This window comes from Drosophila gunungcola, unplaced genomic scaffold (genome assembly GCF_025200985.1).
Source record: "Drosophila gunungcola strain Sukarami unplaced genomic scaffold, Dgunungcola_SK_2 000001F, whole genome shotgun sequence".
NCBI classification, from domain to species: Eukaryota; Metazoa; Arthropoda; class Insecta; order Diptera; family Drosophilidae; genus Drosophila; species Drosophila gunungcola.
Genome location: NW_026453197.1, coordinates 16,898,342 through 16,916,559, shown reverse-complemented (window position 1 = coordinate 16,916,559; position 18,218 = coordinate 16,898,342). Strand labels below are relative to the sequence as shown.

General features: G+C 37.7%; 4 protein-coding genes across 7 annotated transcripts; 1 reads left to right on the top strand and 3 right to left on the bottom strand.

The window, feature by feature from the left end:
* Nucleotides 1-293: 293 nt before the first annotated feature.
* LOC128262926 (cytochrome c oxidase subunit 6C-1) lies at nucleotides 294-1,042 on the top strand. 3 transcript variants are annotated; one of them, XM_052997509.1, is made up of 3 exons: nucleotides 294-415; nucleotides 628-807; nucleotides 872-1,042. In XM_052997509.1, the coding sequence occupies exons 2-3, from the start codon at nucleotides 635-637 to the stop codon at nucleotides 933-935; spliced, it is 237 nt and encodes a 78-aa protein (XP_052853469.1). In that variant the 5' UTR covers nucleotides 294-415; nucleotides 628-634; the 3' UTR covers nucleotides 936-1,042. The 3 variants fall into 3 exon arrangements, with proteins under 3 accessions (XP_052853469.1, XP_052853470.1, XP_052853471.1); XM_052997510.1 differs by having other exon boundaries at nucleotides 305-415; nucleotides 631-807; XM_052997511.1 differs by lacking the exon at nucleotides 294-415 and adding an exon at nucleotides 454-475 and having other exon boundaries at nucleotides 631-807.
* Nucleotides 1,043-1,505: 463 nt separating this feature from the next.
* LOC128262925 (acylphosphatase-2) lies at nucleotides 1,506-2,428 on the bottom strand. Its single transcript, XM_052997508.1, has 3 exons — nucleotides 2,130-2,428; nucleotides 1,800-1,926; nucleotides 1,506-1,737 (listed from the first exon to the last, which is right to left on the bottom strand). The coding sequence occupies exons 1-3, from the start codon at nucleotides 2,191-2,193 to the stop codon at nucleotides 1,623-1,625; spliced, it is 306 nt and encodes a 101-aa protein (XP_052853468.1). The 5' UTR covers nucleotides 2,194-2,428; the 3' UTR covers nucleotides 1,506-1,622.
* A 1,212-nt stretch (nucleotides 2,429-3,640) lies between these two features.
* On the bottom strand, nucleotides 3,641-13,279 carry LOC128262915 (uncharacterized). 2 transcript variants are annotated; one of them, XM_052997498.1, is made up of 5 exons: nucleotides 12,822-13,279; nucleotides 5,531-6,622; nucleotides 4,859-5,011; nucleotides 4,612-4,795; nucleotides 3,641-4,253 (listed from the first exon to the last, which is right to left on the bottom strand). In XM_052997498.1, the coding sequence occupies exons 2-5, from the start codon at nucleotides 6,254-6,256 to the stop codon at nucleotides 3,925-3,927; spliced, it is 1,392 nt and encodes a 463-aa protein (XP_052853458.1). In that variant the 5' UTR covers nucleotides 6,257-6,622; nucleotides 12,822-13,279; the 3' UTR covers nucleotides 3,641-3,924. The 2 variants fall into 2 exon arrangements, with proteins under 2 accessions (XP_052853458.1, XP_052853457.1); XM_052997497.1 differs by lacking the exon at nucleotides 12,822-13,279 and adding an exon at nucleotides 10,548-11,362.
* A 767-nt stretch (nucleotides 13,280-14,046) lies between these two features.
* LOC128262908 (medium-chain acyl-CoA ligase ACSF2, mitochondrial) lies at nucleotides 14,047-17,774 on the bottom strand. The gene is given in 4 exon segments (XM_052997487.1): nucleotides 14,047-14,647; nucleotides 15,189-16,187; nucleotides 16,189-16,639; nucleotides 17,522-17,774. Coding segments are annotated over 4 exon segments (1,782 nt in total). The 5' UTR covers nucleotides 17,593-17,774; the 3' UTR covers nucleotides 14,047-14,386.
* Between the last annotated feature and the right edge of the window lie 444 nt (nucleotides 17,775-18,218).

Genomic DNA, 18,218 nt, shown 5'->3' with positions numbered 1-18,218 from the left:
CAGGTTATGCTGGTATATCGTACAATTTCTTTTTAATTATTAAGGGTTTCTAAGTTTTCAACTTAATACAATTTAAGCGAAGTTCAACTGTGCATGTAAATATTATAGAAATGTTTTATTTGTATATTATATCTTTCGAATTCAGTATAGTATATTTTGAATATAATAAACGCTGATTTTTAGTTCAGCCCTTTGACAGTGATACATTATTGTATAAATAAAATGTCTTTATTTTTAATTTATATCAGTATAATTTTTTGGTGTGACCATTTTCAAAGTACTTTAATTATTATAGATGGAAGAAGTTAGATTATAGCTGCCAGATATCGATGTTCACCTATGCTGTAAAAACATCGATGACACTAATATAAATATCGCTGTTTCTGCACCTCTATCTCTGACAAATTCTGCAAATGTGAGTACATAACAAGGTTTTTCGTTTTAAAACAATTTCTTAAGGGTTTTTGGATTAAAAGTAGAGTGATTTTTCGCCTTTCTTCGAGCCCATACATCGTTAAAAAGTTGGCAGAAGCAACGTAACAGTTTTTATACGTTTTCTGCCAACTGCCTTTAAACCCCTTACGTAACTACAGAACAATATAATCGATTTGTGTGGTTTTTCCTTAGCAGCAAGATGACCAACGCTCCAGCAACCTCCAGTGTGGCAGGACCCGTGCTCCGTGGCCTCCACAATGCCACCATTAAGAAGAACCTGGCTATTTCTCTGGGATTGACCGCCATTATCACCGTCGCCTACAAACTGATGATCAACGATCCCAAGAAGGCCGCCTACGCCGACTTCTACTCGTAAATATTACTTCCATGTACTCTATGGATCACGAACTGATCGGTTTAACCCTAATCCTTGCAGGAAGTACGATGCCAACAAGTCCTTCGAGCGCATGAAGGCCGCCGGTCGTTTCCAGTCCTGTTAAACTAGGCAATCCCCACAAAACACATGTAGTCTAAGTCAAAAAGATGTTAAAGAGCAAGTGTTACGCTTCTGTATTGAAAACTAAATAGATTTCAGTCTACCTATGTGCGCGAAGCTGTTTTAATTTGGATCTATAGGCTATGGTTTTCATAGTCAACCTACAACCTACTAGTTTTAAAAGCGATCACGACTATCTACTCCTGGTTTTATAAGTTGCCCCTATGATTTCCTGCTTCCAAAAAACGAAAAAGCAAAATGATTAATAACTCAATTGTTAGGATTTATTCCTATATATATTAATTCTATATAATTTTTCTATAAATCAATGTTTTTTCAAATAAATAATATTAGAATTGGTTTCTGAGAAGCAAGAGAAATGTATAACTAGATTATAAAAGGGTTTATAAAACTCTTGAAGTGGGATAAGAAAATGTGTGTTTGGGGTTCTTAGAAATCAGTGCTTTATATTTAACGAAGTTAAATAACTAGTTCTTGTATTGCATTTTGGAGCATAGGTAAATGTTTTTCCCTTAACAAGTTTTACAAAAACCAAATCAAACCAATTTTCAAATCCAATTATTATTACTTTCTTTATTAAATAATCGTATTTACAAACTTATTGAAGTAATGCACATAACAAACACACAAAACCATAATGCCGCACTCGATGTGTCGGGCGGAAAGACATCTAAAACCTAATAGCGAAGTCCTTGTAGTCCAGTCGGCTGAGATTTCCCTGGTTCCGCAGCTCACAGCGATCGATTTGGCAGCCGGGTGATCCTTCGCTGGACAGCCAGGTGATCCTGTGAGTGGAAAATCATCAAGGATAACTCTTGGTAAGCGTAATCTATTCCAAATTACATACACCTTGTCCACCTCCTCCTTGGGACCCTGCATTTTGCCCACAATGGTGCCCTGTTTGCTGTTCTTAACCCAGCCCATGATTCCCGCCTTAACGCAGCGATCGCGGGTGTCTTTCGTGAGATTCAGGCCTGTTGGTCAAGATATCAGAGATATATATTTCTATATGGTCTAGTGAATGTGGAATGGGGTGTGAAACAAAGCCAAGGACAAGTGTGGGGGCCCCAAAGTAACCAGCTACTGCGGGTTTATTTTTAGCCATCCACCAGAAAGAGCACCTTGGTTTCTAGCCCCCGATTCCTGATCCTAATCCCAATCCTCCCCTGAAACGCACCTTGCACATGTCCATAGACCTCAAAGTCCAACGTCACCAACTGCCGGATGTCCGGAATGCCCATTTCGATTGACTTCAAAACTTTACCAAATTCGCACTTTTGGTTATGTAAATTTTTCCTTTCCTTTTTTCCTTTTTGTATCACCTTAAAATTATCACAAATGAGCCTTTAAAACTCTCGATAAACTGGAATCCTTTATTTTATATTTTTTAAAATTATTATTTCTATTAATTTGCGATTTTTTTTCGCCGCGATCGTTCGATTTTCAACTAACCGTCGCAAATTTAAAACTAAAATGCCAAGTAGCATATCAATTGCTTTCTATTTTGCGTTTTCGATTTGTATTTGCGTATTTATTTTAGCCGCAAGTTGCATTCTGCCTCTTTCTAAATGTCTTTTTGTTATTTTTTTAGAGAAAAGAAAATACAAATTATATGGGAATCTTTGGGGCTGTCACAGGCAGCTGAGTTTTGTGCTTAGTATTTGGTTTTTGGGTGCCCTACATTGAAATTTAAAATTTGTGAACATTCATTAAGGTGTCTAAATCTAACCAGTTTATAAGTAATCACCCTTAAACAGGTTTCACTTATGTATCACCATTAATCATATTTTATTTCAGATATTTTCCATGATGTATTTAATTGTTCCCAAGTTTTGAGTATTTAAAAGAAATATATATATATTTGCAAGACCAAAAGTCTTTAAGGGCAAACCAAGTTGGCAGTTATATATACCTCATAGGTACCATTATCAAAATCATACGATTAGGGTATTTATTCTATCTGTGGCTGCACATTGCTCAATTTAGCAATAAAATGTAGAATTTTCTTCGCCTCAAGAAAATGCATTGAACCAAAACAATGCATAGACATTGTTTCTGGGACCCCTTCGATTTCGCTTTCTATATAATCCGCCTTTCAGCAATGTGAGGAATGACAAGTTCATAGCAGGCGCAAAAGATGGGCCATGAGACTTTTATAAGACCAGACGATAAGTGCATCTTATTTGTGTTTTTCTTCGATGAAAGGGAAATTTAATTTTTCAATGCAAAAATGTCTACACACTGTGTGAAAAAGTGTTATCCTTGTGTAGGTATTTGTCCTCGACACAAAGCGGAAACCCAGAAAATAAAAATAACACTATATTGTCTATATAGGTATAATCCATTGAATTGAATATGTAGATAAATTATTTAATTAAATAATAAAATTAAAAAAGTTACTTCATTGATAACCATTTGGCTAAAAAATATCTATAAAATAGGTTGTATAAGGAAGAATTTCAATATTTTTAATGAATAAGTATAAAATTTGAATTGAATAAATAGGGGTCTCTCTCCTTTAGTTTGTCACTCGATGTATTTTTTTTTCATCCTCCAAAAAATTCAAAAATTGCATTTCGATATTGGTTATATAGTATTTACAAATTTATTTATTTGTTTATTGCGATATATGAAAATACCAATGTACAATGTTTATACGCTTAGTTGAATCGTTATCACTTAGCTAGTGTGAGTGGGTGAGGGTTTTTTCGTTACCAGGCTACATTTTTAAACACAGACCTGTAGTGGAAAATGCAAATATACTTACAATCTAAATACGTCGATCCTTAAATTTTCTGTACAGCTTGGGATTTGGGATCGGGACTACATCTATTGGGTTAATGCTAAACATCTGACTCTTAAGTAAGCTCGGTAGGATTAAGCTTAGGCGATTAAAACTAGTTTAACATCTAGACATAGAAACGATATTAACGACAACAAGTGGGCCAGGAATGGTCCGACGAGCCGGATCCCTAAACTATCTGCACGGCGGGATGGGGCTTCTCGATGAGACTGCTCTGCGCCTCCTTGTCCTTTTCCGCATTCCGGCCGATTGAGGCGTGCTCCGGTTTTAAATAGTAATGCGGCGGTGAGGATGATGTCGTCTGATTGGCACACTTCTTTCGGCGTTCGCGGAGGAAGTGCAGCCGCACATAGTTGATGGGTATATCGACACTATCGGCGCCCACGCCCTCGGCATCGATGAAAACCCCGCGCACCAGGATAGAATTGGAGCACTTAAGGGCAGCGAGGAGCAGGAATGGCACTAGGTGCGTCAGCCAGAAGCTCAGCAGCCTGTTATCTGTAGCGAAAAAATAGATAAAAATCATTTTTAAATGTGTTAAATTACTTTAATAATTAATTGAGATTTTCTGGATTGTAAAATAACTCGCAATTAAATTATCCAAATTAAATGATTTTTAAAAGATAACTAAAGAGATAATATATTTAAACAAAGAAAATATATAAGTGGTAATAGAAAAAATGTATATATAAATAACATAGAAGTCCTCTTGTTATCAACTTGTATTACTTATTTAAAGAAACTTATCTAAACAATAGATATGTTAGATTACACTGCATAGAATTGAAATTTAAACCAAAATAAGCTAATCGTTAATGAGGTATTTAAAAAATGTATTTTGTAACAAATTCCTTACCTGGATACAAGTACACATCCAGTAGATTCCAAATGCCGCGCCAGGCATTCACAGCCCCAAAGAAAGTCATCAGATAGTAAATGTCGCATATGATCAGCTTGGGGATTCCGCTTATACGACGGCACACATACCGCATCAGTGGGTGGATGAGGAAGGTCACGAACACTGTGAGATACCCAATGAGCTTAAGAGGAATGGAACATTTAATTAATACTACCGATATCATGGGAATTCTAGCGATCCTTACCAGCGATCCCCAGGCTGACTTGGCCCGATCCGCCGGAAAGAGCAGCAAGTCAAAGATTCCCCAAACTCCGCGCCAGGCGATGACCACCAAACTGCCAATGACAAAGACCGAGAACAGGGTATCCAACACATACAGGCCAGGTTGATGAAAGCCCTAGGGAACAAAAATCAAACAATAAAACAAATGCTTAACAATAATGTACAGCTGCAAAGACTGTAGTACCTTACAAATTAATTGAACCTTACTGTTTTTATTAAAGATAGGAACTAAATGAATTAACTCTTTCTGTAAAGTTACAAACAGTATAATGCAAACAAATATTTTAGATACCGTATATTGCCACGGAAATGCATAGATTTATTTATGAAACTGAAAAGAAGTCCAGCTTTTAAAAATAGAATTAACTGCCTATTAAATTCCAAGACTAAATTTTTTTCCAAGTTTTAAAGATTAATGTTTCATTCTACTTATTCACTCTGAACTCTTTATATGTTCTGTTGCAAAATATAATTGATTTTCTTTAAACTCCATTTCATTAACATTTTGGTTAATTTTCTTCTGTTAAAATTAATGACAACTACACTACCTTGGCTATAATTTTACCAAATGTGTTTTTTTTTTTTATATTTACTGAAGGAACATAATATTTGCAATATTTCCCATTTCACTCACTGGTATTTTGAACATGGTGTCCACCTCGAAGTAGTCGCTCTTGTGGTCCATGGTCACCGTGTAGGGGGCTGCGCCCAGGTTCCTCAGCGTCCTGGTGGCCACCAGGAAGACCAGTGCGATGGCCGTGACCACGGAGACGATCATCAAAGAGTCGATGCTGGTCAGCCAGTCGCAGAGCAGCCAGGCACCGCGCCACATATTAACGCAGACGATCCCAAACACGGCCGTATAGAGTCGCGATACGGTGTAGTAGGTGAGTCGCCTCCTGTCCGGATGCACATGCTCCTTGAAGAAGTTCTGCGTGACGGTGAAGAGAAAGTGGCCCAGTCCGCCTATCAGAAAGCTGGCCATGGCCGAAAGCGGCAAACTGCGAGGGAACAGGTAGACACCCATCAGCTCCCAGGTGCCGCGCCAATAGGCAATCACACAGGGAGCCACCACCAGGCAGGATAGCAGCATGTCCAGCAGCTCCAGCAGCAGCTCATGGAGATCCCTTCGCGGGGTTTCCGCCTCCAAACGCTTCTCGCAGGCAGGTGAGTGTGTGCTCATGTGGATGGTGGGTGTGGGTTTGGGTGTGGCTGTGGCTGTGATTGTCGGTGTAGAATGCATTTGCAGACGCACCGGATGTGGATGTGATTGGGCTTGTGGATGGAGGTGCTGCAGGAGCTGCTGATCCGTCACCGATGCTCCATGGCAATGGGAACTGCCCTTGTCCGTGGTCAACATCTCGTTGGGTTTTGTTCTTTTCTCACTGTTGTTGTCGCTGGGGAATCTCCTAATTCGGCCTTAATTAAAAGCAATTATCACTTATTTTTCGGCTGGGAGCGCTCCTGATCGCTGCTCGTCGGCGGCTGGGATGTTTTTGAAAGAGTCAGGTAACTAAATGCATTCCGCAACCGGTAATCTCCGCAAGCGTCACCGCCGCTGCATCGCCGCTGCTGTGATAATAATCTGGCACTGATAATTAAACCGTCTATCTGCGGGCCCCTTGCGTTCTCTCCAAAGTCTGGCCGCAGTTGCATAATCCGCTCTAGAATTCGCATCCACATCCACATCCACTGTCACATCCACGTCGAGGTTGCCATTTGCCGTCTGGACAGCGATAGGGGGAGAAAAAGAAATAATTATAGTATAATTATTAAATGAGCCGGGATTCTTATCACCAGCTCCAAGACAAAAAAAAATAAGTCCTGATAAGTATTTTATAGTTATATAGTTTATAGACCTATCAGATGCGGGCTTATCTCACTCCGACTTTTTCCAGTATTCACCGACATTTGAATGCGGACCTTGGGCTCTGTACTCGTGCAACAAGTGTTAATATTAAGGCAGGTTTACTATAAAATTGAAGAGATAACATTTCCAAGCACCAGGAAGCTTCACAGATTAATTGAATCTTACTTATTTATTAACCATAAAGTATACATGAAACTAAAGATTTTATATAATAGTTGCTATTTCTCAGGACTCAATTTAAAGAAAGTTCAAACATAGTTGTTGTATCTATCATACATACTGTTGTTTTATTATTATTATTTTAGTATAATTCAAACAAGTGACAGGTTTACCATAAAAATTAGGAGACAACACACTCCAACACTAAAAAGCTTCGCAAAACTAATAAAATCTTGCTGATCTTGATTAACGAAAGAAATTATATTAATTATTTATTTCTGTAAAGTAACTAAGTAAGCAAAACTAAAAATATATTACGATATTTTATAATATTAGCTATTTCGTGGATAACATTTTACTTAGTAATTCAAAAAGAAAGCAAAGTAAAGCTTTTCGTAATAGTGTTTTTGACAACAAAGAAAATAACTTCAAAATAAATCTGCAACTTAAATTTCAGTAAATTTACATGCGTTCTATGATTGTTTAACTATTTTTAAATAATACCATGATGCTTTTAAAAAGTTAAACAACAAATATAAAAACATTGTGAGTCAGAATCTCGGACTAATATTTATTAAAAAAGTAACTTAACCAATTAGTTTCACATAATACCAGTGGAACTAATATTTTTATAATCTTTATTATAAAAATAGAAAAAAAGTTCCCATATCTATGACTCATTAAAACCATATTTAAATCATTGTTTGGATTAAAGTCATCAAGGGAATCCTTTATAGCCGCCCAATGGTTTTAATGTTATTAGGGGGCTTAAAACGAGAACGACCACAACAAGATATGAAAAGCCAGCACACTCGTTTGTTTGCCAAAGTCAGATGTCCCAGATTTTATGGATATCACCTGAGAGGAGAGCCTGAGCAGAGCCCAAGCTCTTTTACTGATAGCTCAACGTCAACGTGACAATTTGTGCGTTGAGTGGCCTCTCCACGCGGCACTTAAGTCGCCCCCTCGGACTTATCTCAAGTGACTTAATGGATCCAATTTAGGGGCTTTGATTAAAAGTAGAAAGTCAAGCGACAGCGAAACAAAAAGCGAAAGTGATCCGTTCCACACGCCAGGGCATGGGCATGGGCATGGGAGTCTTAAACCTGTGCCACTTGAACTTGCCACTTGAGTGGCCAGTTCAGGGGCAATCAGAAAGGGATTCTTTAAATGATGCAATTCTTGGTCGGGGAGATCTGGCTATAAGCTAAAAATAATCGACAAACACAAGTGATTTCCACATTTGCAGAACAAAAAGGTTTCCACTATATAAGTAAAGATTAACATACAAATTTTTCGATCATTTTTTTAAGCAGAAAATAAAACTTTGGGGAGACAATATAATCCGTAAGGTTAAAGAAATTCGCAAGTTTGTTGCATACACTTCTGCACAGGAACAGCATTTAAGCCGACTTATAACAATAAAATATTTGGTAATCACTTTTCCTATTTTAAAAGCTAAGTTAGGTTCTTTTTAGTAAAACTAAGCTAGTTTGCATTCAATAAATTTTGATGCATGATTCCATCTAAAGAATACCTAAAGATACTTAAAAAAACTGTTAAAATAAATTATGAAATCTCAGTCATTTGTAAAGTAAATCAAGGAAGACAGTGATCATTTAAGGCGAGTGTGTAGTTCTTATTTGTACTTTTTTCTAAATTTAAATCTTGTATAATGGATTGTGCGCCAATTCCATTTATAGTCTTTTACGTCTCCGACAATTATGCACTGGCAGTGACTAATTAGTCGAAGCCCCGCTCACTGCCCCTTCGGAATTAGTGCAGGATGTTTGTGATTTTCGTGTTTTGCTTGCTGGCCGTCTGCGGCGGCAACGCGGCGTATGCGCGATAATTAAACACACGACTTGCATGGGACCGCCGTCGAAGGTCCAAAGCGGGGATATGGGATTTTGGATTTCAGATTTCGGATTTCGTTTGGATCCACAGTGGACGGCTACTACTTGCTGTTTGGGTCAAGCGCATTCGCATTTAAATCGGCTGGCTAAATAGACGACCCACTGAGCGGCTCATTGCGCCCAGCAAGACTTCCTCGTTTCGGGGGTATTCAGATGTTCAGAGATGGATGTTGGAGGGATGATGCTAAATTGAGAACAGGGCGGCATCGAGGAGGGGGGTTTTTTCAAGTTCAAACTCCCCAAGTGGGCCAATGCGATGTAAATGCACATTGTACTCCAATTATGTCGGCTAATTGACAAAGAACGGGTGACAATTCAAATGCCAAATTGGACGCGCTGCGACTGATTCTCAATTTTCGCAAGGTTCTTGATAAGTCCCAGCCCCCGAGTTGCGACTTGACTGCCAGCTAATTAGGTTTGCCAACACAAACGGGCTGCAAATATTACCCCGTACTATATTTATTTCTGGGCAAAGATATACAGGTATATAGATAGATGGATAAGGCCGAGCCCGCCAAACACTAAAATCCCACAAAATGCGGACTTTTATTTGGATATTGTTAAATGTTTACGATCCTAATTGGCCTCTGACTTATTCGAAAGCGGTTTCAGGTGCGATAATGGCCAGAGTACATCTCCTAACAGCTCGCCTTTTGTTCAATATTTGCCCGTGTGATTATCAGCTCATAAGTGCTCTTTTTGCTGGCATTATTCTCAGGTTGAATAATCGCAACTGAGCGCGCCTAATACACAATTTCAAGGGGCACTTATTCACTAGCAAGATGGGAAAACATTTTCCGCATTGATCGTCTAGCGCCATTTAAGTGTAACACTTCATATGTAAATGGCAGATTTTTATTTCCTCTGTAAACTGTAGGCGTTAACTTTGATCAGCGTGTTTTTTAAATTATATATAATATACAGACAATCAACTTAGCATAATTGGTCACTCCCATCTACCTGTGTGTCCAGCATCTAATTTAAATGATTTTTCTCATGTCATTTAAAACGCTTTTATATTAAAAAGAATGACTTTTTTCGGAAAATAATTAAATTTAAGTAAAATCAAATGAAATTAAAGACAACACTGCGTATGAGTAATCATTTTTTGTATGTTAAGAAAACTAAATGAATTTCTTATTTCGTGTTAACACAAAAACGCTTAGATTAAAATCTATGCCACCCAAAACAAAAACAAAATTTCCCAATTATTGAGATAAGACTCAATTTGCAAATTGTTTTTCGTTATCGATTGTACATATTGTTAAATTATTTATTAAATGATAAGTAGGTGAATAAATAAATAAAATTTACTATAAGCTGCAACAATAAAGTTTTATTTTGATAAGCTATTTTAGGAAAAACATGGGAGTTGTTAAACATTTAGTTTTATCTAATTAGAAACTCTAACGTTTTGCGAAACAAGTGCCATATTTAGAAATTGCTGCGATTAGATTGTACAATCAAATCCAATCGACTAACTTGTAAATTGTTATCCCTTATCAGTTATAGATTTACAAATATTACAAAATAATACATTTTAAGGGAGCGGAAAATGCGTGGGCAGCGATAAACAAACAGTAAGACCGCGACCACACTACACACACACACACACACACACGCACATACTGCAGAAATCACACTCACACACTCAAAGCAACGATGGACTGTAATAAATTTATGCAAAAACAAAAACATGGGATTACCGTTTAAAATTAGCAGAGCTTGCTGTTGCTGATTTTGTTGTATATTTTTTGTTTGTTTTTTGCTGCGTGGTGCGTGAGTCGCAAGTGCGAAAGAGACGGCTGCAGCAGTTATTCCAGGGGTTTGATTTTGTTTTACTTTTACAGCACACACACACACACACACACACCGGAAATGATCGGGTTTTATCGAATTGCTTCGATTACTTGGTCGTTTTCGGCTTCGATTTAATTTCGATTTCGTTCGATAGACCGTTACACCGTTAGACGTTGGCCGTAGCTGTTTGATGCTCGAATGCGCGTTCGCGACTTCTGGCGCTACTATATATATGCCTATACTCGTAGGAATTGGCTAAGCTCGGGCGTACAAATACACGAAAAAACACACACAAATACTGGCGCATTTGCAATCTAGTTTATATTTGTACACGGTTGTTTGAACTCGGCAAAGCGATCTGATCGTTCTGATCGCTCGTCAGTCGCCGGTGGCCGCAGCTACTAAACTGGACAACTGTGGTTATCCAGGGGATCCGCAACCGAAACTGCGTCTGATTTGGGTCTCCGTCGCGGACTGAGTGCCCCAAAAGCCCCCAGCGCGTAAAAATCGCCACAGCTTTGCATCCAGTCCCCCTTTATCGAGTCCAAATCCGAGCTTGAGCATTTTCACCGATAGCGAGTTCTGATTTTGCCACCATTAGTTTAAGTATTTTATGTATTTTTTCTAGAAAAATTCCATATCTGTTTTGAAATTTTTCGACACTTGCGAAACCGTTACAAAAATGTCTTCTATTAATACATGTGTTTGGAAATGTTTGAAATTGGCACCCAAGAGCTTTTCCTCAGCTATAAGCTTTCTTTTCAGTATGTGGCTGCACTATTTTTTAGTATTATGATCACTTCTAAGCAGCTACAGTAAAGAAAATTTATATTGGATCTGAAGGAAATTGTAATTTTAGTTTATTACCAAATTATCAAATAAATAGTTTTTAAAAGAGTATCTTAAACGTTGTATATCGTTCATTGTTTTTCAATTAAAAAAAATTATAAAAAAATAGAGCACTATAAAAAGTGATATAATTGAAGAAAATTAGTTAAGTGTTTTCATGTTTTGTCCTTGTTCAGAAGCAGGTTGTGGTTGATTAATTATGAATCAGTTAATCAATGATATGGATATTAATAAACTATTATCGAAAGATCAACAATGTTAGAAATGCAAATCATTACAGGTTGGCAGTAATATGTCACAAATTAGCATGGAATTGACTTAAATAATTCAGTGTGAGAATTAGTTTAGAGTGTTGAAAGGCTTGGAAAATGTAATTTGCGCATTAATATTGAAGAAATCTCACGAAAATGCCCCAAAGCTTGATAACTAGGAATTTTTTTGATTGGTTAATAATTATTACCAGACGTCGCGTAACAGAAATTTTGAAATAATTCGCACTTAATAAACTCATAAAAACGATGCAAGTGCATCGAGTGCAAATCTATAAATATTTAATTACGCCTGGGAACTGGAAAACGTGGCAGTATCAAAACGCAGTTATACTTTCCCTTCGAATCGGAATGATTTAATTTATGCGTGAATAATTTTAGATAACAAAATTAATTACTGTGATTGTGCAAATAAATAAATTCAATTAGCTACTGTTTGACAGATGAAGATTTATATTGCAATTGAAATGAGTTTCCCATCCATAAATTTAACTAATGCAACACATGACTGGTATTTTTTATTAGATTACCGTTTTTACACTCATAACCGTCGGTCGTGATTTTCTTTGTCTTATAAATAGCACGAGTCACAGATATTAAAAGATAATGGGTAATTTAATAGAGCATTGGAAAAAACGTTTATGCTTATTTATTGGTTAACCTTGAAATCGGTTGACTTAGATTGTTTTGCCAAAATAAACTCAAGTACTCGTCTGGTTCTCTATCTCTGTCTTTATCAACACAAAAGCTTGAAGGAGGTAAAATTTGAAACCCAAATAAGGCTACTTATCGAACGATTCTATCACAAAAACAATAGTGTAATAAGATGTTTTTAAATATTATTCATGTTTTTAACTCGAGGTTCTTGTAAATTATATAAATAGAAAAATGAGTTATTTATTACAACGGTTTTTATGATAGCCTTTTCTTACATTTCTTATAATTGCCCAAATTCACCATAATCTTACCAATTTCCAGATAAGATAAAATATGAAAAAAAACAATTTAGACACTTTTGGAGCGCACTGATACGTATTTAAAGCCGGTCACAACATTACTAACCTACGACAAAATAAACCAGATTCAACTTGAGATCTGTTTTGGAGATCGCTGAGATATTCCAATGCCAACAAATCCGAGTTTTTCGGTCAGACCTATGCAAATCATATCAAAAATCACCGTGTCACCGATGCTTTTCAGTGTGCTGGATTATTTATTAATTTTATTAATTAGCCCAAGCTTTATCAAATATTTGCATACGTCTCCACCGATTTGAGCGCGCGATGATCACCAACTGAAAGCGTTGCCAAATATTTGAACCCTTCGAACGCCCAAATCGGAGGCGACTTGTTATCGCCACCGAAATGATAAGACCGAACCGAAAGGAAGGTGTATGTGTACACATATGGGTCCATTCCACTCCCTTTAAGCTGTTTGACTGGCCTATTCCACTTCGGCGGCGATTAGAAATTAATGTAAATGTCCCGGCCCCAACTGGATTCTCATGTGTATTTTTCCGCAATAATCGTAGATTCGTTCCGAATTCCCGTTCTGAGGAGCCATAACGTCAGATGACAAAAGCTGTTGCTATCAGAGCGTTGCGAAAACACAGGCATTAAGACCGAAAGACCCGTCCAATCAGTTGCCGGGTCATAAAGATCGAGCAATGCCTATCGGTTTCGATGCTAAAGACCCGAAGGGGTTCGCCTTTTCGCGCGGTTTAAATCGCACGCAAATCGCTCGGGCTTCGAACAACACGTTTCTTTTGCTGTTTAGCTGATTAAAATTAAAACTTAGATTAGGAAACATTAGGAACATAAGTGTATTTTTAGAACCAGCTTTGGCTTTTTCCCAACAATTTGGACCTCATTTCATTTTATTGAAAAGAAAATCTAGGTTAAATTGAAATCAATCTAAATGATTTACAAAACAAATTGCGCATAAAATTGGGTTTGTAAATTAAAAGAGGAGAATACGAAAAATGTCATAAATATTTATTATTTGACCAACTGGTCTTACAATTCAGCTGATAAGGTATTTTAATGCTCATTTAATTTGGACAAACTGATTAAAGGTTATTGAGCTTCAAAGATCTCTTGTTGCTCAAATTTTCAGCAAATATGCACACAACAAATATTTTCTGAACACAAACTGAGGAATATTTTAATCTACGTTAAATACCGTTTCTAGCGCAATAAGAAGATTAAAAATCTTTACAACAAATTAAGAGCAACAACAACCAAAACAGCGTTGAATATTTATTTAAAATATTTATTTGAAAATAAATTGAAGCGAGGAACAATAAAAACAACAAGTAAAGATAAGTCTAACAATACCACAAGTTATTTTACTTTGACAGCCATAGGTGTGCTACATATAAGCATTTTTGGTAGCCATTTTACTTCACAAACCTAAAAGTAGGCTTTTGAAAACTTAATAATTTTAAACCATTTCCAAGAGAACAATGTTCTTTGCTATTTTTGTAGACATTTTAATGCTATATACTTGCAGTTTTAAGTATGACCTTTTCCCTTTAATTAATGTCTGTTGTTAGTCTACTGTTTATGTATACTTCATATAAAAGCTTAATTTATTGTTCTATTAAAAACTATATAACCAGTGTGCGACTAAGCACTAACGGCCTTAAGTTCTGTAGTCTCCTTTTCTTTGAAGGCCTCCACCAGTTTGAATTTCTGGACTTTGCCGGAGGTGGTTTTTGGGAATGCATCTATGGGGATCACATATCTGGGCACCTTGAAGTGGGCCAGCTTGCCCTTGCTGTATTCCTTCAAGGTCTCCTCGGTGAAGGAGGCGGGGTCCACGCCCTCCTCGAGGCGAACGTAGGCACAGACCTCCTCGCCCAGTCGCTCGTCGGGAACACCAATCACCTGAGGAATGGAAAATAATTAATTATTATCTAATAAATAACGAAAATTACAATTTAAGTTGAACTGATAAAAAAATGTAATAGTACAAAGAAATATCTTACTCTTGAATTTAAAATAATATTAAATACCATTTATTTTAATTATAATTATAATAATTCATAGCATGGATTTAATATTAAAATATTTTAATTTATGTGGAAATGCTAAATTTTGACTAGTCCCAACATAATTTGTATGCATTTTATTTGAGTTACGTATGGTTTTCAATTTAAATTAAATTTTTAGATATTTAAATCAATACCAAAAGTGAAATTGTACAAAATGATAATATGTGAACTATTATTTAGTATTTAAATTAAACATTAAACCATAATCTTAAATACAATTCGTAATAAATTTCATGATTTAATATTAAAATATTTTAATTAATGTGGAAATATTTGGTTTAAACTAGTTCATACGTGGTTTGAATGCATTTTATTTAAGTTAATATTTGGATTTACTATGCTTTTGTTTACTACCAGTATATATATCGACTCACATGAGCTTCGATGATCTGCGGGTGGGTATTCAGAAAGTCTTCAATCTCTTTGGGGAAAATGTTTTCGCCGCCGCGGATGAGCATCTCCTTGAGTCGACCCACGATCCGGCCATAGCCATTCTCCTCGAGGATGAACTGATCCCCTGTGTGCAGCCACATGTTCTTGATGGTTTCCTTCGTCTTGGCCTCATCCCCATGGTAGCCAATCATGGTGGTGTAGCCACGGACACACAGCTCACCGGGCTGTCCGAAGGGCACACACCTGCCCTGTGCATCCACCACCTTGGCTTCGATGTGATCTTGGAGATGACCCACCGAATTTAGGACGATCTCACTGTCATCGCCGGGAAGGGATTGAAAGATCACCGCCGTTGACTCGGTCAGGCCATAGACACTGTGCACCGCTTCCACTCCGAGGACATTTCGCACATCCTTGATGAGCTGCGGCGACACAATGGCACCCCCCGTGACGGCCTTCTTGATCCTGCCCAGCGGCATCTGCAGTTTCTTCTGCGTGCTCACCAAATCCACATACATGGTGGGTGTGCCATGGATCACCGTACATTTTTCGTTGACAATCGCCTGCAGCGAGTCGTTGGGACTGAAGCCAGCGGCTGGCATGACCATCGTGGCTCCTTTTGACAGCCCAGCCATGATGGTGATGCACACTCCGAAGGCATGGAACAGCGGCACCTGAACACAAATCCGCTCGCCCTCCAGTTGATTACGATTGGCCACATGGATGCCATTGTTGACGAAGCTGTAGTGCGAAAGTACTGCCGCCTTGGGATTGCCAGTGGTTCCCGAGGTAAACTGAATATTGCAGGCGGACTCTGGCAGTATGTCCTTCTGGATTTTGGCCACCTCCTCGCGTTCCGTTTGATTGGCCAGATTTTGGAACTCATCGAAGCGCAGGGCACCCTTGAGGGCATCTCTACTCTCGATGATCACGGATTTCAAATGCGGGAATTTCTCACTCCGAATTTTGCCAGGCTGCGCATTCCGCAATTTCCGGGCAGATATCCTTCAAAATCTCATAGTAATTCTGGCTCTTGAAACTCTCCGGTGCAATGATGGCCTTAATATCCACTTTGTTAAGGCAGTAGGCCATCTCGGGTCCTTGGTAGGCGGGATTCAGGCCCACCGAGGTGAGGCCCGCTCGCGCTGCGCCCATCATTCCGAGGTACCAGTGCATAAAGTTGGGTGCCCACAAGCCAATGGCATCACCACGCTGCAGTCCCAATTTCCGGAATCCCGCCGCCAAGGCATCCGCTTCACGTAGCAGCTCCTTGAAGGTGTACCGCTTTCGCTCGTGACAGGATACAATGGCCTCCACGTCTCCATATTTCGCCACTGACAACTCCAGTTCCTGGCCAATGGTGCGATACACCAGGGGATGTGGACTCACATGGTGCTTATGGCTGATCAGGATGGGCAACGTGGTGGAAACACTGGTAAGGAGAAAATAAATTAAAATTAGCATATAAATTAGAAAAGTGTAATATTAAATAAGTGTTTATTTGAACTGTCTTCGTGTCAAAATCAAAATATCACCATTAGCGGTTCGTGCTTTTGCTGTGTGGGTTTACATTTTTGCTGAGTGTAAAAGCTTTTAGAAAGTGAAAAAGCTTATCATTTAAATAGTGTGTAAGCCCACGTTTGTACATACATACATATGTATTATTATTATCACTTAATAGTTTTTGCTGACAGATTCTGCTTCCGATTTATAAGTGTGATTTAATATAATTACCAAGCCGAGAATTGGTACGCGTGCCGAGAGCCGTTTAAATATTATAATATATTAATATTTAACTAGGGGTGAGAATTAATCGGTTATTATTTATACCCTGTGTTAAATACACTTGTACAAAACCATTGTAATTGTAATTGTTTTGACGCTTGTTGACAGATCTTAGCTCAGCACTTGAGCTTCGTGGCCACAATATATTATGAAGCGAGTGGAAAGTTCTGTTGACGATTTGCTTATCTATTGAAATTCATCTAAATTAACACTCGATAATTAAAGCGACCAGGTTGTGGTCTGTTTTTAATTTTCACGCCCCTTTTAAGTAACGGACTTTAGATAAAGACCTACTTAAGCTAATTTAAGCTAAATTAAGTGTTCTAGTGCAGACTGTTTTAGCAACTGTACCATTACGCAATGTGGCAGAGGGAGTAAAATGGGGATTATAATAGATTGCCTTAACCAGAACTGCGCATTTAGATGATGGAAAGTTTCTACCCTGATACCCCTTTGGGCGTATTAGATATAAATGGAAGTGACCATGACCATCTCTTTAAGGATAAGTATCCTTAAAGGTCCTGCCTACCTGCGTATCGAGTTGAAAGCACATCTTTGCCTCAGCATTTGCCTGGATAGGATCCGCAGTTTCCTATTCATCTTGTCGAATATCACAGTTGCTTGTTTTAAATTAATGATTATATATTAATGTTTCATAGTATGCACAAGTTCACCTTCACTTAAAACAATTGTTTTATGAAATGTGTATTATATTGCTAATGGAATTTTATAGGAGTCTAGGTACGTCCGTAGTCCACCAAGTTCTGAAACAAACTGAGCGGAGTTCATCTTATCGCCATACGTTCTGCCATTTGCGCTACCTCTGCCAGCACTTTTTGAAATGTTTTATTATTTTCTTTATAGCTTGACAAGATCATTGCCGGCCTTTGTTTTGCTTTGCGTTTTTACGCTACTATTTTGCTTGCATTTTTGTTTGCTTTTGGCAGCACGTGAGGCTTTGAGTTGTCACAGTGTGTGTTTTATTTTACTATGTTTGTTCTACTAGTTGATTCCGAAAGTAACTTTCAGTGGTCAGGGTCGTAGAAAAAGGGGATTGAAATAAATACATTATTAAAAGAAAATATATTACATAAATACTTATAGTGATTATAAAATGAATAACATATGTATAATTATAATTTAAATTTATGAGTTTTAACAAAATTATTTTTTTTTGGATGAAAAATTAAATTTTTTTTTTCCTCAATCCCTCTCCTACAAATTTT